The following is a 26,881-nucleotide window of genomic DNA, read 5'->3' on the forward strand; positions in this document are numbered from 1 at the left end:
TTTTTTTAAAAAAAAAAGAGAGGGTTTTTTTTTTTTTTTTTTTTTTTTTTTTTTTTTTTTTTTGCTATAGAGCATGGGTACTCGACAGAGAGAAATCACCCACTGGGGGGATGGCCATGTGGCAGTCCCTCCTCCTCCATTCTCCTCTTGGGATTTTGGGCACACATGCACACACACCTGGTGCGATTTTAAGCCACCGGGTCCGGGACTTGAACTGCCATCAACTATGTGGGAGTCCAGCAACGTAATCATTACGCCACCTGCTGATCCCCAGAGTGACATAAATTCTAAGCAGTCCTCTGGTCTTTCCGTAGAGCACAGACTATGGAGAGAACAGACTATGGAGAGGGAGCAAGGGGAGAAGCCAGAGTTTGGCAAGGGGGATTCTGTAGCGGCCAAACAAAGGATGATGGCCTGTCGGACTAGGGTGGTGAGGGGAAGAGGTATTCATGGTAAGAGCTGACCGTATCTGCTGATGGACAGGGTGTGAGGTCACAGAAGAGGGAAATCGGTGACGGCAAATATGCGGTGAATTGCCCTTCGCTCAGAAGGAAGAGGCAGGGGTGGCTGGGAACCGGGCATTTGCTTTTGGCTGTCTTAAGCTTGAGGTGCTTCCTGCACATTGGCCTGTGGCCAGACTGAGGAGGCAGCTGGAAGCTCTGATCTGGAGCTCAGGAGAGAAGTTGAGGCTGGACAGTGGACATCTGGGAATTGTTAGCTTCTAACAGGTGCGAGGAGTGTGGGACGTAACCGAGGGAGGGGATGTGGACAGGATACAGAAATGGTGCCCTGGCCCTGCTCTCTGGCATTTGGACAACAGGAAAATGAGAAGGATCCAGTCAAACGAAGTAACAGGATGCAGCCGGTAGGGTAGGAGGAGTCGGAGAAGTGTAACGTGTCGCAGGCAAATGGAGACGACGTTTCAAGACAGAATTAGTGCTAACTGGGCGAGGTGCTTCTGAGGAGGTTACCTTAACCAGTAGGTCCCACATGGCTTGGTAGGGATCACTGATTGTAATCCCCATAAAACAGTGATTCTTTTTTTTTTTTTTTTTTTTTTGAGAGGTTTTTGCTATAGGGTGTGTGTGCCCGCCAGAAAGACAGAGACAGAGAGACAGAAAGCGAGAAATCATCCCCCCCATCCCCGGGGGGATGGCCACAGTGCAATCCCTTCTCCTCCATTCTCCTCTCGGGATCATGGGCACGTGTGCACACACGCTCAGCGTGAGTTTAAGCCATCGGGTGTGGGACTCGAACCGTGGTCAACTACATGGGAGTTCAGCGACATAGCCATTATGCTAACTGCTGGTCCCAACAGTGATTCTTAACATTTAGGGAAATTGTTAAAAATGCATACTCTGTCCCATCCTCTCAGAGATTCTGGTTTAGTTAGTCTAGAGGACAATTAAAACAACAAAAAAAAATTTTAAGTTTTTTTTTTTTTTTTTTGAGAGAGATTTTCACTATAGGGCGCGTGCGCTCGCCAGACAGACAGAGAGAGACATTAGAGACAGAAAGCAAGAAATCACCCCCCAGGGGGGATGGTCACGCCGCAATCCCTTCTCCTCCATTCTCCTCTCGGGTTCTTGGGCACGCATGCACACGCGCCCGGCATGAGTTTTAAGCCACCGGGTCCGGGACGCGAACCGCAGTTGACTACGTGGGAGTCCAGCGACATAGCCATTACGCTAACTGCTGGTTCCCAAATTTTAAGTTTTTTGCTACAGGGTGCGTGTGCTGACCAGAGAGAGACAGAGAGGAAAAGTGAGAAATCACTCCCCTATGGGAATGGGCACAATCCCTTCTCCTCCATTCTCCTCCAGGGATTTTGGGCATGCATGCGCACATATCTGGCACGATTTTTGAGCCTCTAGGTCTGAGGCTTGAACTGTGGTCAGCCATGTGGGAGTTCAGGGCCTTAACCACCATGCCACCTGCTGGCCCCTAAAGACTAAATTTTCACAAGCTTTTTAAAAACAAGTTGTCAATTAAGTAAGTGGCTCTGGTTTAAGAAAAGCTGCACTTAAGAACTATAAAATTTGGGGACCAGCAGGTGGCATAGTGGTTAAGGCACTGGACACTCCCACGTGGCTGACCATGGTTCGAGTCCTGGACCTGGTGGTTTGCTTTCTCACTTTCTTTCTTTCTCTCTCTGATCAAATTAAAATAAATGAATGAATACACAAAATTAAATAATAATTTTTAAAAACCTATAAAATTCAGCTCATACCATGGTTTCAGCCTAATTTAGTGGAAGAGTAAGGTCCTCTCTTACCTTTTACTGAGGTAAGATAGAGACCGCCTTGTTCTCTGTCAGCCCAGAATATTAAGTGCTGGAATTTGAAAGGGAATTTTTTTTTTTAATTTTTAAAATTTTACATTCTTTTTTTTTTTTTTTTTTTTTTTGAGAGAGATTTTCGCTATAGGGCGCGTGCGCTCGCCAGACAGACAGAGAGAGACATAGAGATAGAAAGCGAGAAATCACCCCCCAGGGAGGATGGCCACGCCGCAATCCCTTCTCCTCCATTCTCCTCTTGGGATCTTGGGCACGCACGCACACACGCCCGGTGTGAGCTTTAAGCCACTGGCTCTGGGACTAAAACCACGGTTGACTACTTGGGAGTCCAGTGACATAGCCATTATGCTAACTGCTGGTCCCTAAATTTTTTATTCTTTTTTTTTTTTTTTTTTTTTTTGGGGGAGTTTTTGCGTATTGGGCAGTGTTTCGCTATAGGGCGCGTGCGCTCGCCAGACAGACAGAGAGAGACATAGAGATAGAAAGCGAGAAATCACCCCCCAGGGGGGATGGTCACGCCGCAATCCCTTCTCCTCCATTCTCCTCTCGGGATCATGGGCACGCACGCACACGCGCCCGGCGTGAGTTTTAAGCCACCGGGTCCGGGACGCGAACCGCGGTCGACTACGTGGGAGTCCAGCGACATAGCCATTACGCTAACTGCTGGTTCCCTAAATTTTTTATTCTTTAGATGATTCTCAAAGGGGTTTGGCAAGTCTGTCTTCTCTGAATGGTTTATGTAAATTTTGGTTTGAACGCAGAGGGATAAGCTTCTGAAAGCTCTAGAAATCTTGAATAAAGAGGACACAAATATAAATTCAGGGACACATAAAGACAGGAGGCCCAGTTGTATATTTTCCAGTACTATGGAAATTGCGCCATGAGGCGGGATGGCAATTTTCCTTATATGGTGAGCCTGGGGAAGACCTACCTAGGAACCTACTGGAAACTCCCCCACAGCACACATACCAAGGTTTGTGAGACACCCCCAGCTTCTAATTAGAGGAGGCAGGGCTGCTGTCTGCTGGCTGGAGGCTTCTCGTGCTTTAACCAATAGCAAACACACTCTCCTTGAGGAGGCTGCAAAGCTGGGTTAAGAGTTTACAGCCTGGGTTCTCATGGCTTTTGGGTCTAGGAAGCTCATTGAGCACTGGTTCTTTATCTTTAACTTTTTAAAAAGTTCCTTCATTTATGTCTTTCACAAGAGAGAGAAACAGTTATTCTCAACAAGGGGCTGCACACTGGCTCCATTCTCAAACTGGGGGAGGTCTGGGACGTGAACCCGGGACATTTCCTGTGTGGATGCTGTTGTTTTACCTCTGTACTACTGCCTGGCCCCGAGCACTGGCTCCTGAGGCTGTGCCCGAAAGTGTGAGGAGCAGGAAAACTGCCTAATTCTCCTGCTTTTCAGGAATTAACCTGGAGGCGTGTTTGGGGTGTTGTGGTGGACGTCCACCGCGTATTTTCCTGCCTCATTGCCTGTATCCCACAGAGTTTATCAAACATTTATTTATTTATTTATTTAGGCGAGATCTTTGCTATAGGATGCATGCGCTTGCCAGAGAGATAGAGAGACAGAAAGTGAGAAATCACCCCCACTAGGGGTAATGGCCACGCCACAATCCCTTCTCCTCCAGTCTCCGCTCAGGATTTTGGGCATGCCCACCACACTCCTGGCATGAGTTTCAAGTCACTGGGTCTGGGACTCGAACTGCAGTCAACCACGTGGAAGTCCAATGACTTAACCATTACACCACCTGCTGGTCTGGTAGCAAGCATTTCTGAAGTGCCGCATGTATGCCAGTCACGCCCTTATTACTATAAGCCCTTCTGCCATATGCTTCTGTTCCTCTAGCATCGGGGGGAAATGAAAATCATAAAAGCAGCAATAAGACAGATATTTGCACCTGGTCAGGAATAGGTAAAGAGAAGTTGTGGAGGGCGGGGAGGAACGAGCTTCTCAAGGTCTCAGCACAAGAGAGTTCCCTAAAATATCCCTCGGAATGCCACGCATAGACACCGTGGTGACAAGCTGTGTTGGGCTTTTTCATGATAGTCCATTGCATTTGTCCTCTTTCAGCCACCCTTGGAGCCCGGAACTGTCTTGTACGAAGCGGAGCTGTCACAGTTTGCTGAAGACATAAAGAAATGGAGGGACAGATACATTGTGGTTAAAAACGATTTTGCTGTGGAGAGCTATGAGAACAAAGAGGTAAGACATATCCTTGTACCACTGGTTCCTGAAATAGTCTTTAAGTTTGGTTATGAATTAATTTTTTTCTGTGAGAGAAAGAGCGAGAGAAATATATAGAGAGAAACAGAGAAGCCCCCCCCACACACACACGCACACACAGGGTGTTATAACATGATCCCTTTCCCACGGCCCTCCAGCAGGTCAGGATCTTAAGCATGTGTGTACATGCCTGGCGTGTTTTCAGCCAGCCTGGAGATCCCAACCTGCCTCGGCCATGTGGCTTCCAGCACTACAATTCACTTGCACTACCGGATCTCCAAAGATCCTCAAACTCCCTCTGAAATGAGCTGTTCCCGTTTGCCACTTTCAGAGAATGACAGATTTAAAACTGCTGTCGTGTGTGTGTGTGTGTATTATGTGGTTTCTGATTTTTGTTTCTAGACAAGGTCTTGCTGTGTCACCATCTTCCTGCTGTAGTCTCCCAAGTAGCTGGGATCACAAATGGAACCATGATCTGTATTCTTTTGGGGTGGGCTGGGATTATTATTATTATTATTATTATTTTGAGAGGTTTTTGCTATAGGGTGTGTGCACTCGCCAGACAGACAGAGAGAGACAGAGAGACAGAAAGCGAGAAATTACCCCCCAGGGGGGATGGCCATGCCGCAATCCCTTCTCCTCTCAGGATCTTGGGCATGCACGCACACACGCCTGGCATGAGTTTTAAGCCACCGGATCCGGGACTCGAACCGCGGTCGACTACATGGGAGTCCAGCGACATAGCCATTACGCTAACTGTTCGTCCCATAGGGTGGGCTGGGATTGAACCCAGGCTTCCCATGTGGGCTTGGCCTGCCAAGAACAGTGTCCAGCACAGCCATGATGGCTGGGCCAAAACCTCTGCTCTCTTGACGAATCCAAGAATAGTCAGGACAAGCTGGACAGAGTATCCAGAGCAACATGCCCAACGCTGGACTATTAGGAAGAGGCTTCAGGCAGACAGACCAGCATGAGTCCTCCCCAGGCGTGATGGAAAACAGGAATAGCACACAGTATGGACTTACCCACAAGCTCCCAGCCAGGGCCAGGCGGTCTCTCGGGCAGACTCATTCTCTTTGATGATCATTAAGTTAATGTTGTCTCTGCTTATTGATGGAAGGATGTCTTTCAATGCTAAATTTGCACTGAGAACAAATTACCAATACATTACAAATAATAATAACAAATCACCTTATATTTTTATATGACTTAGGAGAGGGTCATTTCATTGAAGCATGTAGAGTCTGTAACCTAATGGGTAATATCATGGGCTTTGAATCACACCTTTCCAGTCACTAGATATGTGTCCTTGCCCAAGCTGTAAATCTCCTTTGCTCTTAGTTTTCTCATCTATAAAGTAGTGAGCAAATCTCCTTTGCCATGGTGTTGTCATGAGGATGAAATAAATGAATATAGGGCCAGTTTGGTAGCATGGTGGTTAAGGCAGCTGAATCCCACATGGTCAACCTCATGGTTCAAGTCTAAGGCCCAGTGGCTTGAAAACTATGCTAGTTGCATGTGCTCGTGTGCTCCAAATCTTAGGAGGACATGGAGGAGAAGGATTATAGTATGGTCATCCTCCCAGGGGAGTAATTCTTCACTTTCCTTCTGTCTCTCTCTCTGGCGAGTGCACATGCCCTAGAGCCAAACTGAAAATGGATGAATGTACCGAGCACATGACCAGGCCTATGGTGGAGCCCAGTGCAGAGAGGTTGTCAGTGTCACCACTCCTGCTTCACTGGGAGGAGAGACTAGTAGAATTTGTTATTGGGTTTATTGAGATTTTTACTGCTTGTGACACTAACTGAAATTTCACTTTGAACTGAATTTTGGTGTTTTTTTCTCTTTTCATTTTTTTTTTAAAGTGAGATTTTGCTCTAGGGCTCATGTACTCACCAGACAGAGAGACAGAAAGTGAGAAGTCACCCTCTGAGGGGAGGGCCACGCTGCAGTCCCTTCTCCATTCTCCTCTTGATATTTTGGGCAGCATGCACATGCACCCGGTGTGAGATTGAAGCCATCAGATCCAGGACTTGAACTGTGGTCAACTGCATGAGAGTCCAACGACATAACCATTACACTATCCACTGGTCCTCTTTCATTTTTTAAGTATGCTCCTTCAACCTGCAATTTATATTCATTTTACTGCTTTTCTTGCCTTTTTTTCCCCCTCATCATTTTCAATTGGATCTATTTAGGTTGTTGACATATGGCGATGAGTTTGGTAATAACCAAGTATTAAAAAAGACTTGAATATTGGGGTCAGCAGGTGGCATGGTGGTTAAGGTGCTGGACTCCTCCACGGCTGACCATAGTTTGAGTCCCAGACCTGGTGGCTTGCTTTCTTATTTTCCCTCTCTCTCATTTCTCTTTCGTGAGCACACATGCCCTATAGCAAATTTTTAAAAATAATAATAAATAAAAGTAAATAAATAATTCTTAAAAAAAATACTTGGATATTGGGACCAGCAGATAGTGTAATGGTTACATTGCTGGACTCCTACGTAGTCAACTGTGGTTCAAGTCCCAGACCTAGTGTCTGAAACTCATGCCAGGTGTGTGCATGCGTTCCTAAAATCCCAAGAAGTGAATGGAGTTGAAGGGATTGCAGCATGGCTATCCTCCCTGGGGGGGCGAGGGGGGGTGATTTCTCACTTTCTGTCTCTGTCTCTCTGGAGAGTGCATTTGCCCTATAGCAAAAAATCTCTTTCTGAAAAAAAAAATCTTAGATATTAAAAACAATCCTGTAGTTTTCTATAATTTCTCAAAATTTTTAGCAATATCTTGTTTTAAATTTATAGAATTATTTTATGAGAGAAAGAGAAGGAGAGAGAGCAAAAAGGAGGAGGGAGAGAGAGGGACAGAGATAGACTGGGAGAGTCTCATTAATGCAGTCTTATTGCCCCAGCCTCCCAATTAACCAGCATTATAGGCACACACAGCCATGTGTTCAGGTTGGTCTGGGATGTGAACCAGGGCCTCCCATGTGGCCTCAGCATTGTGCAATGACACTCTACCACTCGCGCCACTGTGACTGGGCCCTGAGGCTGGACAGACAAGACTGAATCCTGGACTTGTCGTCTACTCACTATTGGACCTTGGTTAAGTTCTTTGACCTCTTTTTTTTTTTTTTTTAAAGAGGTTTTTACCTTAGGGCACATCTACTCACTGAAAAGAGATAAAGAGACAGAGACAGTGAGAGGGACAGTGAGAAATCACTCCCTGGAGTGGGGATGACCACATTGCAATCCCTTCTCTTCCATTCTCCTCCCGGGATCTTGGGCATACACACACACATGCCTGATGTGGTTTTGAAACCACCGGATCTAAGACTCAAACTGCAGTCGACCATGTGGGAGTCCAGTGATGTAACTGCTATGCCATTTACTGGTCCCCAAGTTCTTTGACCTCTTCGAGCTTTATTTTGTTCATTTAAAAAATGAGGATCATGGGACCAGCAGGTGGCATGGTGGTTAAGGCACTGGACCCCCACGTGGCCAACTGCAGCTTGAGTCTCAGACCTTGAGACTTGCTTTCTCACTGTCCCTTTCTCTCGCTCTCTCTCTGGAGAGCACATTTGCCCTATAGCACATTTAAAATGAATAATAATAATGATAAATAAAATTAAATAAATAATTCTTTTTAAAAATGAGGATCATACTGTTTTGAGGCCTACACGATAAAATGTTTGTCAAAGCCAATATTGGGGCCTGTTCTAACCGATAACACGATTCATGTTTAAACCCTCCCGAGTCACACTGCCTCTAAACTTTCTCAAATTCATACAAGTTTAGATTCTTTTCTGTCATGTTCTGGGTCTCTGACGTGCTAAGCAGTTGATCAGGGGTTCTTACAAGCATGAGAACAGACTTCTTAGATGCCTGGCAGTTTGTTTGGTTTGGGGCTCTTCAGTCCCTGTCTTGTTGATGCAGAATGTGTTCATGTTATTTTGATTTTGTTGCCCAGATCAACATTGTTTTAGTTATTCCCAAGAGCACACTCAACATCTGGGGTCTCACCATTTCTTGGTTTCAATTCTCAACTGGCTTTTGGCTTGCTATTTTCAAAATTTCGCCTTGACCTCGGCCCTGCCATCAGATAGATGCACGTCCTTCACTTTCGCCGTGTCTCTGTGGCCTCCTGGGCCTGCCTGCTTAACCCACTGCTTGAGCCATGCTCTGTGCCTCTTTCCCATTTCCTGATCAGCTGAGCTTCTTGTCTGCCGGCCAGAATTTGTTCTGATGTCATCATCCCAGCTTCCATCTCAAGCATTTTACTGCAAAATAGTCTCACATCTGAGGGCAAAGTGGCAGCATATTTCACCATGAAATATTTAATGTTTTTCATGACCAGCCATGGCAACCCTCATTAGTCATCACCCTTGGCCCACATCAGTCACCAGGGGTTTCGGGCAGTGTTTGTGGGATTGGCACCCTTGTGGCTGTTAGAATGATTCAGGCGTTAGCCTCAGAAATGCGAGTATGAACCGTCCAGAAGCTAGGAATTCCGTTTTCCCCTTCCTAGAACATACCTCCGTGACTCCCTCTGACCATGCCATGACCATCAACCAAGGGCTGACAGGTGTGCAAGATGTATTTTTTAAAAAAATGAATAGCCGATTCAATGACATAGTGGAGGGATACTCTGGTGTAGGTGTCTGGGACAGTTTGTCTATTTTCAATATTTCTGGTATTTCCTAAAAATCCAAATAAGGAGAAACCTGTCCTTCACAGGCCTATCAGAAAGGAGCTGCTCCTAAAAGCCGGATTCTCCCAGCTGGTGGCAAGGTGCTCACCTCAGAAGATGAATACAACCTGCTATCCGACAGGCACTTCCCAGACCCTGTGGGTGAGTTGCTGAGTGTTCTCTTCTGCAGCTAAATTCTGAAACGTAATTTAGCTAACTTAGTGGTTCTCAGTAGGGAAGCGGGATTGCAGCTTCCTGGGACATTTGGCAATATCTGGAGACATTTTTGGTTGTCATAACTGGAAGAAGGTGCTAGTGGGTGGAGGCCGAGGGCACTTCTGAACATCCTGCTGCACCCAGGACAGCCCCTGGGGCATGGTAATTATCTGGCATCAGTTTCAGTAGTGCCAAGGTGGACAGACCCTGGAGCAGACACTCGTGCTCCATAGATAAATGGAAGCTATAATTTCTCTAACAGAGGTAAACATTGTACCATTTCTGTTACTTCAGGTACCACTGAGTAATACTCAAGTTAGTCACCGTGTTTCCAGCTTACGGAAAACATGCCATTGATCCAGTATCTGGACGCTTTTGAAATATATTACAGGCTTTGAAGACCTATACAGACACGGCCCAGTCCAGGAAATGTGCAATGCCATCTTTCAGCAAGCAAGTCTAGAACTGGCAGGGGATATTATTTTTTTTTAAGTTTAGGATGTTAAGCAATAAAATATCCTAAATTGACAAGCAGGGCCCGTCTCCTTCCACATGGCACTTAACCTCAGGGCTATGGGGCCAGCCCAGGGAGCGTGGCTTTTACCTAGCTCTCACCGTGCCGCTTATCACGTTTCCAGCCACATGCTGCAGAACTTCTGTGGTTTCTGTTTTCCAGCTTTGAACTCGAAAATCTAGAAGAATCTTTGCAGCTTTTGTTTCTCATTTATTCTCCTTTTTCCATGAGGAGAAAGTGATGAATCCTGTGTAGAACATGTAGGGCAATTCAGAGAGATTCATAAACAATGGGTAGTGTTATAACTTCATCTGGCTTCACGTAAATCATAGTACATAATTACCTGGTTTCTTGAAGAGAGCCCTGGTTCTTATTAACAGGCATAATCGTTTCATTAGAATTTATGGAGAGAAACATAACCATTTCATCAATTGTTGTTTGGTACAGACTGCTTAGCATATTGTTTTTAATAACATGATTATAGGATTAGTACATGGACTATAAACCCAGATTAACAAACTATTACCAAGTAATTCAGGCTAAAAGAACACTTCACATGCACTGTACACGTTATTATATTTTCTTTCAACACCTACTTACGTGTCACATTAGCGGACGAGCTGCAGCTGAAAATGGGAATACCAGCATAGTGACTCTTCAGAATCCTGCCAGAACGTTCCAGTGGTATCACTCAGAGCAGACAATATAGTTACTGAGTTATCGATGGAATCATATTGGAAGGAATGAAAAGGAATAAAACACACAAGGCCTGTGTGACTAAAGCCAGTTGGCCCAGGACTTCAGCTTAGGGCCCTTCAATGACTTTTCTTTGGTTGTATGTTGTCGCCTTCTGAGTTTTAAAAAGAGAATATTGTTCAGTAGATCCTTTGTAGTAGCCTCGTAACTCAGAAAAAATGCAGATGGTTGGCATCTGGAAAATCGCGGGAAAAGGTTAAGTGCGAGAGAACGCGAGGCTAATTGGAGTGCACATTATGAGGCTTGCTGAAAGCCTTTAAATACAGAGGGTCAATGTTGGTTTCGGTTGTTCATACAAAATTGTGACATTCTTAGGAAGGGGAGGGGAAACGGTTTTACAAAACCAGGTTCATCAGGAAGACCCGCTGTGTGACTGGAAAGAATAAAGACACCATAAAGACGGGAGGAATTCCCCTTGCTTGAGAAAAAACAGGGAGGTTTATGAATAAATATGTGTTCTTTACAGGAAGGTTCTAAAACAAGTATCAAAAATGCCCCATGTTTCGCAAAAGTGATTCACTTACTTGGCTTTTTAAAAAATACATTTATTTATTTACTTATCTATTTATTTGTTGTGATTTTCAAGCTGCTGGGTTCAGGACTTGACCCACTGTCGGCCATGTGGGAATCCAACACCTTAACCACTATGTCCCCTGCTGGCCCCTTATTTAGCTTTTTAAAAAGCTTATTGAATTATTTATTCTGGGAGAGACAGAGAGCAAGAGAGGCAGGCACCCCAGCAGGGTTCTCATGCCATGACCCGCTGCCAGCCTCAGCCAGCCCAGAGCACTGTGGCCAGGATCAGGCATTAGTGACCTCAGCTATTTGGTTTCTGGAGCAGATGGGCCTGGAACTAGGCTACGGTGAGAACAGAGGTTGAGCAAACGAAGATAGCGTAGTGGGGAGGAGGGAGGGAGTGTGCAGCAGACCTGGGGAACTGGATTCTGCAGGGGTGTGGAGTGAGAGTCTGACAGGCAGACAGCTGGGCTGCAAAGGGGTAGTAGGGAAGCTGGGGGGGTGGTGTGGAGGGGGGGAGGGTGAGATGCTCTGTTTGCTGGTTTTCCTGCCGTCAAGACCTTGAGAAAGAAAGACTGATGACCTTGGCTGTGCCCCCGGAGTAGGAGCTAGCCTGCTGGGGTGGGATGGGGAGGCTGGTGGAGGGATTTGAGAGGCACTAGAACTCCCGTTTCCCCAGTATGAAAATATCTCACACCACCTTCCTGCTGCATGGCCTGCCCTAGACAGATACCCTCAAAGCCTGAAATAAATATCATCAATAGAAATATAACATGTATTTTTAAAAGTTTCTTTCATTGAGCCAGCAGGTGGTATGGTGGTTAAGGTGCTAGATTCCCACATGGCCATCCACGGTTTGAGTCCAGAACCTGGCACCTTGGAAATCATGCCAGGCATGTGTGTGTGCGTGTGCCCAAAATCCTGAGAGGAGAACGGAGGAGAAAAGGTTGCAGCGTGGCCATCCTCCAGGGGGGTCATTTCTCACTTTTCCTCTCTCTGTCTCTCTGGTGAGCACACGTGCCCTAGAGCAAAAACATAAAGAAAAATGATTATATTTCTTCTGAGAGAGAGAGAGAGAGAGAGAGAGACACCCTCAGCGGGCTCCAGGGTCTCTCACACGTGTCCAGCATTTCAGAGCGTTGCCTGCACCACTGCCGACCCTGTGATAGATGTTTGTTTTTCGATATATTTGTATTTTTGTTGTTCTGTAGCCTCCAACGAGAAGGAGAACGCTCAGCCCTTTGTGGTCCTGCCAAAGGAATTCCCGGTATACCTGTGGCAGCCATTCCTCCGACACGGCTACTACTGCTTCTCCGAGGAGGCCGAGCAGAGGAAGTTCGGGGCCCTGCTGAATGACTGCATCAGGCACCTGAACCACGGTATGAACCCCCTGCCTTCCCAGCCCCAGCTCTTCCTGACTTGTCCTGGTCAGTCGTCTGTCATGAGGGTTCTTAGAAGGAGCCACAGGCGATGTGCCCTGAGGGTCGGAGAGAGGGACCCACCATAGTAGGGGGTTGCACCCAGGAGCATGGCCCGTGGTGGTTGTCCTCTCGGGTCCAGGCGGTTGCAGTGAACCAAAACGGACAGCAGTCACCTGAGGGCAGGTGTGGACACTGCAGACTCTCAGCTCGTGCAGCTCATCGCACGTCTCATTCCTCCTCCTCCTTTGCCCTGATGTTTTTATCTATTAATAAATACCAGCAGGGGGACAAGTAGATGATGTAGCAGTTGGGCTGGACTCTCCCGTAGCTGATCAGGGTTTGAGTCCCAGACCCGGTGGCTTGAAAATCACGCCAGGCATGTGTGTGTGCGTGGCCAAGATCCCGAGAGGAGAATGGAGGAGGAGGGATTGTGGTGTGCCATCCCTTTGAGGGGTGATTTCTCACTTTCTCTTTCACTGTGTCTGTCTCTCTCTCTTGTGAGCGCATGCACTCTAGGCAAAAACCTCTTTAAATACATACATACATACCAGCAGGTATGTATTCTTTCTGGCAGAATCCTGGTCATTATGACAATTCTTTGTTTCAGAATAACAGTTGGCTCACTTAAGGTCATTGGCACAGTTCGTTGTAAGCTAATGTTTGCTTCCCAGTCAGTGGTTTTCAAAACATTAGGGTCCCTTAAAATCACTAGGAAGACTTACTGAAAACCCAGAGTGCTGGGCTTCCCCTGCATCACCCTGATTTACTGGGTCTACTCTGAGTAACATTCGTCACAATATTGGCTCATCCTTAGCTGGGGACTTTGTAGAAATGATACCCTTATTAATATCGTGCCTCGTGGTTTGGATGTTTTAGAGACGAAGGATTGCCCAACACCTCCTCCTCGTTCAGCACCCTTGCACCTCTGCATTTGGGACTTTGGTCTAGTACGAACTTGCAGCTGGCACCAAACTCGGGAACAGACTCGCTCCCCTGAGCAGAGTGTTCCTGCCCAGCCAGTGGACTCGCTGCATTCCCCTTCCATGTACATAATAGGAGTTTCTCTGGGGAGTCTGTGGATGTTGTGTAGCCTGCATTTCGACTCCATTTATGGAAGATTCCAGTCCACCCAAAACCCGGCTCTGCTCTCTACTGTGTTATCAAAGGCCCTACAATAATGACGCCTCTCGATATGACCCCGTTGCACCACGGTTCCTCCGTTCAGAAGCTGTTCTTTCCTCACCGTGGCTTTGCCCAGCCTTAGTCTGGCGTAACTCCCACTGGCTCCAGGCAGACCCGGAGGCCATGAGAACACAGTGGGGAACAGCCCTTGACGGTCATGGCTGACGGGCTGGTGGGCTTCCCCGCGTGCCTCTTTGTCTGGTTTTGACAGTGCCACGCACCACCCGTCTGCACTGGGCACTTCTGTTCCAGTCTCTGCTGTTACTTGTTGTCTGATCTTGAGTGACTCCGTAGGAGGTTTTCACAAGCTGCCGGTTAGCTGTTTTTTCCTGTACTTACCAGAAATAGCTGTTGCCGTGTGCTGTGGCTCTGCCCAGTGTGCGTCTCTCCTGAGAACTGGGTCCTGGACCTCCTAGCAGCTGATGCTGGGCCCGTGTTGGGAGTTCCCAGGAGACGTCCCCTACTGCTCAAAGGCCACTGTGCCCCGGCCTACGTGTCCCAGGGGTGTTGTCTGAACTGGTCTAGGCATCCATAGTCATTCATTCTCATCTGGAACTGAGGCAGTTCGTCCTTGTGGAGTGGGCGTTTCCTGTTTAACCCTGACAAAGGGCCTGATTGCATCCTGTTCTTGGACAATAGGATTGGGTCTATAGGTCAAGTGCAGAGCTCTCTGGTTCTCCCCTCTTCATGGGAGGGAGCAGCCTTTAGGGGCCACAGAGACCATCTACAGCCCTGAAAAGCATAAAGCACACATTGTGCGCGCATGTGTGTGTGTGTGTGTGTGTGTGTGTGTGTGTGTGTGGTTTTGTTTGGCTTTGGTTTTGGTTTTGTTTGGCTCTTCACTGAGTAGGCATAAGAAATCTCTGCAAGATGAACCCCTAATAGAATGTCCACACCCTGGCTAATCATTCCGCCCACGTGTGACATGTGCCCAGAGAAGTTCCTTGTCCCCCTGGACTCACACTGCAGTCCTCTGCTCCTGATCAAGGAGGGCCAGGGTGCCGAATGTCCACTGCCGCAAAATGGGGTTTCCATAAAGCTAGGATGTTCTGCGACAGTTCCGTTCCAAATGCTTTCTGTTCTTCAGAATAGTAGTTTGCAAAATGCCGTCGTCGTGGTTATGGGAACATGGTTAAAATCCATGCGGAGCCCTGAACACATGCACGATGGAATAGTGATCGGTATTACCTGAGGCTGGTCTTCCAGCTCAGGACCGTCATTTATTGGCCTGTGAATTTTCAGGGAGGGAACACGTGTTCCTGGCAGAAGGAATAGGATGTGTGAGAGCCAGGGAGCAAGGCAGAAGCTGGACCACTAATGGAACTGAAAGAATTTTGTGTGGCTAGTGCTTAGGGAGCAGAGAGGAGGCAAGTGAAGATAGGGAGACGGGCGGCATCCAGGCTCTAAGGGACTTTGTGAGCACGCAGGCATTGGGCCAGCCAGGTGGTGTGGTGATTTAGATGGCTGGACCCGAGATAGCTCCCAGAGGGCCCAGTGAGTGGTTCAAGTCCCAGACCCGGAAGCTTGAAAAATACACCGGGCACGTGAATATGTGCGCCCAAAATCCCGAGAGGAGAATGGAGGAGAAAGGATTGCTGCATGTCCATCCCGCCTGGGGGGTGCTTTCCCACCATCCCCCCCACCTCTGTCTGGCAAGTGCACATGTCCTATAGCAAATTAAAAACAAGTAAATAAATAAAGCCCTTGTACTCGGCCTCAAGGATTTGGGGGCACAGAGGAGTTGGATGTTAGAAGTCAGCCGTCACTGGATAAATGGTGAATCTGGAAAGGAGGTGGAATCCTGGCAAAGTTTTGTACCACACTGCTGTGCTAGCTTGAAGGACAACCAGGACTGCCACTGAGCAAATGCCTGAGTTCACATCCCCGTGAACATTAAGAAACGGGGGGATGGGGAATGGGGGGTGATAGAACATCCGAGAAGCATGAAAACACTTAGGCGGATAAAGACAGTATAAAAGAAGAGCCCAGGGGTTTTGACAAAAAGACCGCGTGATGTCAACACACTCTGCTTCAGGCTGAGCTGGTTCAATCACGGGTGACAATGGTAGTACCCAGGGGTGCTCACTGAGTGAGCCAGGCGGAACGTGGCGTCCGTGCAGGGCTGCATTTGGAATTGGTTCCTCCATCAGTGCTTTCTGCCTTGAGCTCTTATCCCAGAAATCCAGGGTCAAAACAAGGTCGTTAGATTTGATTTTGACACTTGCTCACAGTTTTAAGTGTTCAGTAAATGCTGCTGGATTAAATAGAATGTTAGAACAGAAAAGGACCTCACCGTTTACAGCAGATAGAGCAAATCCTTTCTGGTGTGTTCACTGGAACACGATGATGTCGGATCTCTGGCCCTTAGCACCCGTGCGCATGTCTGTTTCCACCACCTTCATTTCTCCTTGGAGCCCCTTGTTACTACGGAGTAACTTAGTCCCTTGATTGTGGGAGGGACTAAGTGTTTGGTGTGAGCATCAGTCTATTCCAACGGAAAGCAGACAAGGCGTTTTATCAGGTGATATTTGAGAACACACTGCTGAGTGTCGTGGCATTCATTGATATTTAGGGACGCACATATCTGAGTTGGAAAATTCGAACTTACGTTTGCGCTCTTTTGGACATTTTACTACAAATGAATGATGTCTGGAGATTGATAAATAAAGAGTACGTTTTTGTAAACATTTCTTTTAATGCTTTTAACTTAGAAAAATATTCTCTAGTATACTTTGTTGCAATGCATGAAAACTTGTATGCACTGTCAATAAAACGCTCGTAATTATTGTTTAACAAGCTACTAGATGTCTATTTCCAGTTTTCACAGAGCTGCTTGGGCTCCGTTTTCTCCTGGTGTAGCTGGTGCTCTGCCTTGCAGTTACATATATTTTCCTTCGTCCCTTTGTGAGTATGTGATTTTTCTCTTACGAAGTTATCACGTCCACCTTCTCTGGCCCTTGCTGATTGTTTATAAACCCTTGCATTGGGGAGGGACCCCTGTGTTCACCAACTCCAGCCCCTTGAAATTTACACGTGCTAAGGTTCAGAGGGGTCGCAGCTAGTCAGCGGCAGAAGTCCCGTTGTCTTTCCTCCTGGTCGTGGACGTCTACTCTAGCTACACAGTTCTAACAAACTCAGCTCCCAGGTGTTTAAACATACTGCTAGCAAATCAACCTAGTCTTGTGATATGTTTGCATAATCTGGAGTGAAACAGGTCTGGAGTTATTCACGTAGACACACATCAGGTCTCTTGGTAAGTAGTATGATCTGAGTTTAGGTTGGTATTTTGTCTACCAACTATGCATGACTCTCTGTGTTTAAATAGGCTCTGCAGATAAAACATTTGATTGTGTAGTTTGTTAACTGGTTAAATTTTGGGTCGGCTAACATGCAAACCATGTATGATTTTATATAACTTCAATAAAAACTAAAATTTGTAAAGATCACTCTGCTTGTGAAGACATGGGTTGGAACACTTTTTTTTTTTTTCTTTTCGCTATAGGGCGTGTGCGCTCGCCAGACAGACAGAGAGAGACATAGAGATAGAAAGCGAGAAATCACCCCCCAGAGGGGATAGTCACACCGCAATCCCTTCTCCTCTCGGGATCTTGGGCACGCACGCACACGCGTCCGGCGTGAGTTTTAAGCCACCGGGTCTGGGACGCGAACCGCGGTCGACTATGTGGGAGTCCAGCGACATAGCCATTACGCTAACTGCTGGTTCCTATGGGTTGGAACACTTTAAATATAATAGATCTACAATATGCCTTTATTTATTTATTTATTTATTTATTTATTTATTTGAGAGACCTTTACTATAGGGCATGTGTGCTCACCAGAGAGAGAAAGAAGGATGGAGAGAGAGAGAGAAAGTGAGAAATCACCTCCTAGGGAGGATGACCATGCCATGATCTCCTCTCCTGCATTCTCCTCGTGGGATTTTGGGCATGCATACACATGCTCCTGGTGTGAGTTTCAAGCCTCTGGGTCCAGGACTCAAATCATGGTTAGCCATGTGGGAGTCTAGTACTATAACCACTATGCCACTTTCTGGCCCCCTTTATATTATTTATACTTAAGGATTACTTAAACTTGAAGCTCTCAAAGCTGAGAGAGAGAGAGAGAGAGAGGATGGAAAATGGAGCCTCATTTTCTTCCTCCTGAACGTAGGCCCAACATGGTAACTTCTGTGAAAAGAATGTGGCAGAGTGATAGTCTGTGAGTTCCAGGAGTAAGTTACACCAAGAGTAGCTTCTGCCTGACTTTCTCTCACTTGCTTGGAAAAACCATGATCATGTGGAAATGCATGAGCGACCCTCTGGAGAGAGGCCATGGGGCCGAAGGGAGCCCTCCTGTGAACGCTCAGCGCCAGCTTGCCAGCCGTGTGAGTAACACCTTTGCAAATGGGTGCTTCCGTCCTGCCGAGACTTCAGATGGTTGTAGCTTTGGCCAACATGTGAATGCAACCTCATGGAGACCTCAGGCCAGAGCTTGAGCAGCCAAGTTACGTTCGAATCCCTGACCCACAAAAACTATGCAAGATCCTAAATATTCCTTGTTTTAAGCCACGTAATTGGGGGTAATTTGTTTTGCAGTGCTGAAAAACTAATATCCTCATGGAGCCTTTTTTCTACTCTAATACAAGTGTTGAACGACTATCAATGGCCCTCTATATATTGTTTTGGCTAAATTCCTCAAATTTGGATATGTAGTATTTTTTTGTTACCATTCAGATTTAATTATTCGCTAATCTCGATTATTATTTCTTCTCTAACTTATGAGTTACTTAGGATTCTGTTTCTTAATTTCCCAATATATAGTAAATCTATTATTTATTTCTACTGGAATTGCATTGTGGACAGAAAATATGGTCCATATGATACCATTCTTTAGAATTTGTTGTGCCTTGCTTTATGACTTTATATATAGTCAGTTTTTGTAAAAGCTCATGGGTCCTTGAAAACAATCTAAATTCCACAGTCATATACATTTATTAACTTAAGTGTTTTGTTTGTGCCATTCAACCTATATCTTTTTTTTTAAAGAATTATTTTATTTAAGTTTATTTAATTAGTTTATTTATTTTAATTTGATTAGAGAGTGACAGAGTGAGAGAGAGCAAGTGAAAAGGCAAGCTACCAGGTCTGGGACTTGAACTGTGGTCAACTGTGTGGGAGTCCAGCACCCTTAACAACCATGCCATCTGCTGACCCCTCAGCTTATATCCTTTTTAAAGAAATTATCTATTAATTTAATTTATTATTATTATTATTATTATTAAGTTTGCTATAAGGCACATATGCTCACTAGAGAGAGAGGGAGAGAGGGAGAGAGAGAAAGTGAAAAAACAAGCCACCAGGTCTGGGACTCAAACCACAGTCAGCTATGTGGGAATCCAACGCTCTTAACCACCGTGCCACCTGCTGGATCCAACCTATATCCTTTTTAAAAGCTATTTGTTGTAACTTATGATATATATCTATTCTTTGCGCATCATTGTAGAGTACTGCATGCTCTTTTTTTTTTTGGAGAGGTTTTTGCTATAGGGCGCATGCGCTTGCCAGACCGACAGAGAGAGACAGAGAGACAAAAAGTGAGAAATCACCCCCCAGAGGGGATGGCCATGCCGCAATCTCTTCTCCTCCATTCTCCTCTTGGGATCTTAGGCATGCACGCACATGCACCCGGCGCAAGTTCTAAGCCCACTGGGTCCGGGGCGCGAACCGTGGTTGACTATGTGGGAGTCCAGCAACATAGCCATTACGCCAACTGCTGGTCCTGGAGTACTGAATGCTCTTTAAAAGTGCATATATGGTGTGTAATAAAAAAATCAAAGCTATAAACATATTCACCACCATCAACATTTCACATTATATTGTATTGGGAACATTGTCTATGATGTTCTTTACTGTGAAATATAGTTCTAAAGAAAAACAGATTGATTAAAAATTGGACAAGAAAAAGTCTCATGAATTAATGAGGATGGCTTTTTGAAAAGAAAGATAGTCAGCATAGCCAGTGAAAGCAGCTTTGTAATTTCCATGTAGAGGACTGTGGAGGATAAGAGTTTGTCATCTGAAAAGATCTGTGGTTATCAGTCATTGGTTCAGTTAGAGATAGTAAGATCGTACATAACAGTAGGTCATTTGGAAGAGGGAGAAAGAGAAAACTTTTACTCACTCACTGGGAGTTCTTGTAAGACCATAGTACTGTATTATGCATAAAGACATCAATCTTTGAAAAAGCAAAATCAAAACAAAATTAGAAAGAGATGTTTAAAAGTGAAGACATGGTAAAGTTGGTGATTTGGTGATTTATAGGCTTTACAGAGTTCTTGATTTTAGCCTTCTTTAATCTCATTCCCGAGAAAGACTCAGCTGCTTGTAATGTTTTGGACTTTTCCTGTCATCTATTATAGTTTTATATCGTGAGTAATGGTTATAATAAACATATAAATTGAAACCTTTGGAGACAACTGTCTATCAAATAATTGGTGAATTTGTACTTATATTTCCTTGTGTCTAAAATAGCTGCATCAGCATTTTCAGCCTTTCAGTTGGGAAATTTAGTCCCGATGTTCAATGTTATTATCACTATGTGTGGACTTACCTTTTTTTTCTATTTGTTTTGCATTCCCTTACTTCTATCTAGCCCCCTTTAGTTTTCCTGGTGTAGTAGCCCCTTAAATATTTCCTGAAAAGCTGGTTTAGTTTTAGCGAATTCTTTTTAGGCTGTGTTTATCTGGGAATGATTTTATTTTTCCTTCCTATTTGAAGGATGATCTTGGCAGGTACGGTACTCTTGCCTGGAGTTGTTTTTCTTTCACACTTTTAAATATATCTTTCCATTCCTTCCTTGCCTGCATCATTTCAGTTGAGAGGTTGGATATTAGTCTGAGGGGGTAACCTTTGTAACTAACTTGGCGTTTCTCTTTTGTCGCTATTAGAATATTGTCTTTGTCTTTGATTTTGACCAATTTGTCTATGATGTGCCTTGGAGAGGATCTTATGTTGCATCTATTTGGTGCCCTTTGTATTTCTTGCATTTGGGTGTCCGTGTGCCTCTAAATTTGCAAAGTTTTTAACCAATATATCATGAAAGAGATTTTCTATGCCTTTGCCAGTCTCTTCACCTTCTGGAATACCTCTTATGCAGATATTCAACTTTTTTTTTTTTTTTTTTTTTTTTTTGGGGGTTTTCCTTATAAGGGCGCTCCCCCAGAAAGACAGAGAGAGACAGAGAGCTAGAAAGCAAGAAATCACCCCCCGGGGGGATGGCCACGCCGCAATCCCTTCTCCTCCATTCTCCTTTTGGGATCTTGGGCACGCACGCACACGTGCCCAGTGTGAGTTTAAGCCGCCAGGACTTGAACTGTGGTCAACTACATGGGAGTCCGGTGACATAGCCATTACACTAACTGCTGGTCCAAGATATTCAACTATTTAATGGTGTCTGGGATTTCCCATATGTTGTCCTGATCTTTAATCTCATCGAGTTTTGTTGCAATGAATGTTGTACATTTCTTTTCTGACTTTTCTGTGATTTCTTCTGTTTATCTGTTGTTGGTGAAGAGTTACTATGTTCCTTAGGAAGGGAGATATTTCCTAGTTTATTATTTATGCCGAGATGGGTCCATACAAACATACCTTACTCACTTAAAAAAGCCTTATGTCCCATTGGCCTGTTTTTCAAGACTCCAGATGCAGGACTTGAACTGCATAGTTGGCCATGTAGGACCCAGTCACCTTAACTTCTGCACCACGGGCTAGCCCTCATCCCTGTTCTTAAAATATGTTTTCATTGCCTTATGAGTTTCTCAGGTAGCAGTTATTTTTCTATGACTTCATCGAATATTTTGTTCCATGATCTGCTGGCTTCCATCACTGATGTCAAGGAATTTGCTATCAGCCTAATTGTTGTTTCTTCTAAGGTAATTTGATTTGTTTCTCTCTCTTTTTCTTTTCTTCTTCTTCTTCTTTTGTTTTTTTTTTCCTAAAAAAACCCTTAGCATTATCTTTGGTATTCTACAGTTCTACAAGAATATATCCTAGCTGTGGATTTCCTATTTATTCGTATTTTTTTGAAGTGTGTTGATCTTCCTTAACCTGGGGGCTGTGGTTTAATCAGTCTTCCCAACTCCTCTCCTTCAGTCTGTCCCTTCTTTGAGAAATCTGATTAGATATACATTAAATATCTTTATTCTATCTTCCTCATCTCTTAACATTTAATTTCATATATCCCATCTTTCTCCCTCTTTTTTCCTGAAGTTTCTATGCCTCCACCTTTCAGCTCTCTGCTTCTGTCTTCAGCTGCTCGTTATCTGCTATTGAACCTGTCCATTGAGTTTTATTTAAATTTTTATAGTTTTTACTTCTAATAATTATCTTGGTTCTTTCTTTAATCTGAATGATCATGGTCTTCCTATTTTAATTTTTTTTTAATTTTCTAGCATGTTAAACAATATGTTTTATATTCAGTGTTGGCTAGTTCTCATATCTGAGTTCTTTGTGGATTGTATTTTGCTGTTATTTGTACTGGTTCTTGCTTATGGTACCTTATTAACATACATGTGTTGTGATTTTTTTTTTTGAAAGAGAGGTTTTTGCTATAGGGCATGTGCACTCGCCAGAAAGAGAGACAGAGAGAGAGAGAAAGCGAGAAATCACCCCCCACAGGGGATGGCCATGCTGCAGTCCCTTCTCCTCCTTTCTCCTCTCGGGATCTTGGGCACGCACGCACACACACCCGGCATGAGTTTTAAGACACCGGGTCCAGGCCTTGAACCGCGGTCGACTACGTGGGAGTCCAGTGACATAGCCATTACGCTAACTGCTGGTCCCATGTGTTGTGATTTTTGGTAATGAGCTCATAGTTTATTCAGACCAATTAAAGGTGAGTTTCTCCAGAGACAATCTGTGTTTCCTCTTTGCAGATACTTGAGGACCCTCTCAAATATTTGGACCACCCAGTTAGCATGCATTTAGGTCATAAAAACTGTGGGGATATGCTTCTTATTTTGATTTCTCAGGGAAATCTTTCTTCTTTACTCAGTGCCAAGGCCTCTGTAATGAAGTTGGACCATTCGTTGGTGGATGGTTTCTTCAGTTTAATGTGGCACATCATGTGGACTGGGACTACAATTTTGGTCTACAGTGTCCTGAGATCATTAGGCTCTACTATCACCTTTAAGTGAAAGCCAGTTTCAGGCTTGGCTTACATTTAGTTTTCTAGGACCACCACAGCAGTGTACCAGCTCTGGGTGCCTTGAACACTGGAGTAGACGCTTGCTTTCTCATGGTTCCAGAGGCTAGAAGTTTGAAATCAAAATGTTGACAGGGTTGATTTCTTCTGAGGACAGGGAGAACAGGATCTGTCCAGGCTTCTCTCCTTTGCTTGTAGAAGCACCACGCTGATCTCCGCCTTCATTTTCATATGGGATTTTCCCTATGTACGTGTAGGAATTTCCCCTTTCTATAAGAAAGCCAATCATATTGGAGTAAGGCTTCATTCTACTTCAGAATGACCTCATACTAATGACATTTACAATGACTTTGTTTCCAAGTAAGGTCACTTTCTAAGATACTGGGGATTAGGACATCAATACCTGAATTTGGGGAGAGTACACAGTTCAATCTAGAAGAGATTCCTTACTTTATTGCCAGTTCACTGAAGTAGTTTAAATATTTTTAAAGTGTAATTTATCCAGTATATCTTTTTTGCAGTGGGAGGATTGGTTACAGTATAGAGTGTGCCATAGTGTTGGACACCCATAGACAAAAATGGAATGATATAGATGAGTTAACTGTCACTAGTAGCAGTTTTGCAAAGGTTGCCTTTGTCTTCCTTTATAAGGTTTTTTCCCCCCTAATTAATACTATTAGTGAGAGAAATAGAGATGAGAGAGAGAGAGGACCCTCAAGAGATAGAGAGAGAGAGGAGAGAGGAGAGAGAATACTCCCTTGACACCTAGATCCACTGCCAGCCATGGGTCATGGGTACACACCTGCTGGCATATTCAGGTAGGTCTCAAGATTTAAACCGGACACCTTCGCATGTGGGGCTGCCTTGCAGAGCAGTGCATGTTACCATTGCACCACCATCTGGCCCTGCTTGTGTCTTTAAAGCACACATTTATGTGGCAGCCGTATTACATTGCCCTTGAGTGAGGTCCTGCAGCTGCACACTGCCACCTTGCCTTTGGGGAAAAGACTTGAAAGTTAACCCTGACATTAGAACATTTCCAAGCTGTAAGCCACTTTAGGAATCAGTTTTAGTTGACTCCATGTTCAGTACTTGGTACAACCCTAGCACATAGTCAACCATACCAACAATAATTAAGAAGCTCCACCATCAAGGTTAAATTTCACCCTGTATGCTGTGTATGAGCTGATAGTTAAATGTGGGATACCTTGTAGAGAGTGTGCCATTTAAAAATGATTCCAGCCTTTCCAGTACATAAAAAGTTAAGGCACTGGACTCCCACGTAGGTGACCACAGTTGGGTTCCTGGACCCGGCGGCTTGAAGTTCACGCTGGAGACATGTTTGTTTGTGCCCCGGCTCCTGAGAGGAGAATGGAGGAAAAGGGATGGCGCTGTGGCCATCCACAAGGCCATCCTGCTGGGGGGTGACTTCTCACTTTCCCTCTCTTGTCTCTCTCTGTCTAGCACATGTGCCCTATAGCAAATAAATAGATAGATAGATAGATTTAGATAGGTAGATAGATAGGTAGATAGATAGATTGATAGATAGAATTAACTCTCAGTTCTTAGAAAACTTTGTTTCATCAGTAGATCTTAGGGGCTGGCAGGTAGCCTGTTGGTAGACTCCCAAGTGGCTGATCATAGTTCGAGTCCTGGACCTGGTGGCTTGCCTTTTCACTTTCCTTCTTTCTCTGTCTCTTTCTGGTTAAATTAAAATATAATAATAATAAATAAAATTAAATAAATAATCCTTTATAAAAAATTGTATCTTGAAAAAAGTCAGTAGATCTTACTCATTTAGGGTTATCCATAGCAAAGATGTTTAACAATGTTTTTCAAAATGTCATCTATCGGGGCCAGCAGGTGGCACAGTGGTTAAGGTGCTGGACTCCTATATGGTCGACTGAAGTTTGAGTCCCAGATCTGGCAGCTTGCTCTTTTGGTTTCCCTCTCTCTTTGTCTCTCTCTGGTGAGTGCATGTACCCTATAGCAAATTTAAAAATAATAATAATAAAATTAAATAATTCTTTGAAAAAAAATGTGATCTGTCAACCATTTGCTACTAAATGACTTGGTTTGGGGTCAGGCTGAAGGTGAATTTAAAATTTTGGATTCTCTGGTTTTATTCCAAACCTACTAAATTAGACTCTCTGAGGAAGGAAGTCCAGAAATCTGCATTTCAAACAGCGTCCCTTCAGAGTCAGAGAATGATGCTGCCTAGGGTCTTCTTTTCTAATGTAAAGTATTTTGTTTTAAGCAATCTAATTTTTATTATTCTTAACTTATATTATGGGTATAGAGTTATGACTTTATGATATGAAATAGGTTTTTGAAGTGATATTTAAAAAAGTAATGAATGGAGGAGGAGTGAATCACCACAATGTACTTAGCAATTATAAATTTAAAACACTTATATAATATGTTAGTTTAGGATACCACTACTGTACTCTTCATGGGATTTCCCTTTTAAAACAATCCTATATCTAATAGCAAGTAAAGCTGAAACAATTACTTAAAAATTTTTAATCTAAAATTTCAATTTTATTGCCCTAGTTACTTATATTGCCATATGATCATCTCCTTACTGTCCGTAGGATCTGTAGTCATGCCTTTTCTGTGTATTTGTTTTTCTTTTTTCGTATTTTTAAGTGATATAATAATGGTACATATTTATGTAGTAGAGCAGTTTCTCAGTGCAGAGATATAATGTGTAATGATTAAATCATGGTAATTAGTATAAGCATCATCTTAACTATTTGTCATTGTTATGTGTTAGAAACATTCAGAATCTTCTTTTTCAGCCCCTCTGAGCTATGCAGTGAGTTGTCATAAACTCTGTTCACCCCATTGTACTTTATAATATAGACTTGTCCCTCTTACCTGTAATTTTGCTTCCTGTAACCAACACCCATTCCTCCTCCATCTCCCCATCCCAGCCTCCCGAGTCATCCTTCATCTCTCTACTCTAGGGTCATCCTTTTTAGTTTCTAAATATGAGAGAACACGTCATCTTTCTCTTTCCGTACCTGGCTTGTGAATTTGTTTCTTTACTGAGTTTTGCACTGCCAGTGAGATCCTTTTTCTATGATTCTGTTATAATGTGTTATGTGTGTTGTAATATGTTAGATTAACCCTGTAAAAGCTGATTCTGGTCCGCTATTCTCATATATGTGTGTGGCTGGTCTCTTCCAGTAAGATAAAATACTACCTCTCTTTCCTTTTGCCTTCGTCCTCTCCTCTATTCAAGTGAGAGACTATTTTCCTTTTGCCTTCGTCCTCTCCTCTATTCATGTGAGAGACTGACAGACACACCTCTAACTCAGAGATGGCCGTAACACCCAGAAGAAAGCAGTGCTTCTAAAAGTTCCTAGTCTATTTATTGCCTCGCTTGAGCAAGCATTAGACTTTCCCAGAGGCCTGTGAAAATGCAGATTGCAGAGCACCGCCCTCACAGTGTTTGAGTAAGCTGAGTCAGCGTTTGTGCTGAGTCCCACAGTGTGAGTGCTTTCCCAAGACAGAGAAACCATCCCCCAGGGGGTATGGCCATGCTGCAGTCCCTTCTCCTTCTTTCTCCTCTAGGGATTTGGGGCACACATGCATGCATACCCAGCGTGGTTTTTTTTTTTGGGGGGGGGGAGGTTTTCGCTATAGGGCGCATGCGCTAGCCAGACAGACAGAGAGAGAGAGACATAGAGACAGAAAGCGAGAAATCACCCCCCAGGGGGGATGGTCACGCCACAATCCCTTCTCCTCCATTCTCCTCTCAGGATCTTGGGCACGCACGCACACGCGCCCGGCATGAATTTTAAGCCACCGGGTCTGGGACGCGAACCGCGGTCGACTACGTGGGAGTCCAGTGA

The 26,881-nt window shown here is 44.5% G+C and overlaps 1 protein-coding gene across 1 annotated transcript in view; it reads left to right on the forward strand.

The window, feature by feature from the left end:
* NIBAN1 (niban apoptosis regulator 1) overlaps positions 1-26,881 on the forward strand; it is a 104,807-nt gene that overhangs the window by 11,422 nt on the left and 66,504 nt on the right. Inside the window, exons 4-6 of the mRNA XM_027770088.1 lie at positions 4,377-4,508; positions 9,263-9,377; positions 12,429-12,596. Of these exons, the coding sequence (XP_027625889.1) occupies positions 4,377-4,508; positions 9,263-9,377; positions 12,429-12,596 (415 nt within the window). The remainder of the gene's footprint in view (positions 1-4,376; positions 4,509-9,262; positions 9,378-12,428; positions 12,597-26,881) is intronic.

The sequence above is a fragment of the Tupaia chinensis genome, unplaced genomic scaffold (assembly GCF_000334495.1).
Source record: "Tupaia chinensis unplaced genomic scaffold, TupChi_1.0 Scaffold000112_1, whole genome shotgun sequence".
NCBI lineage: Eukaryota > Metazoa > Chordata > Mammalia > Scandentia > Tupaiidae > Tupaia > Tupaia belangeri.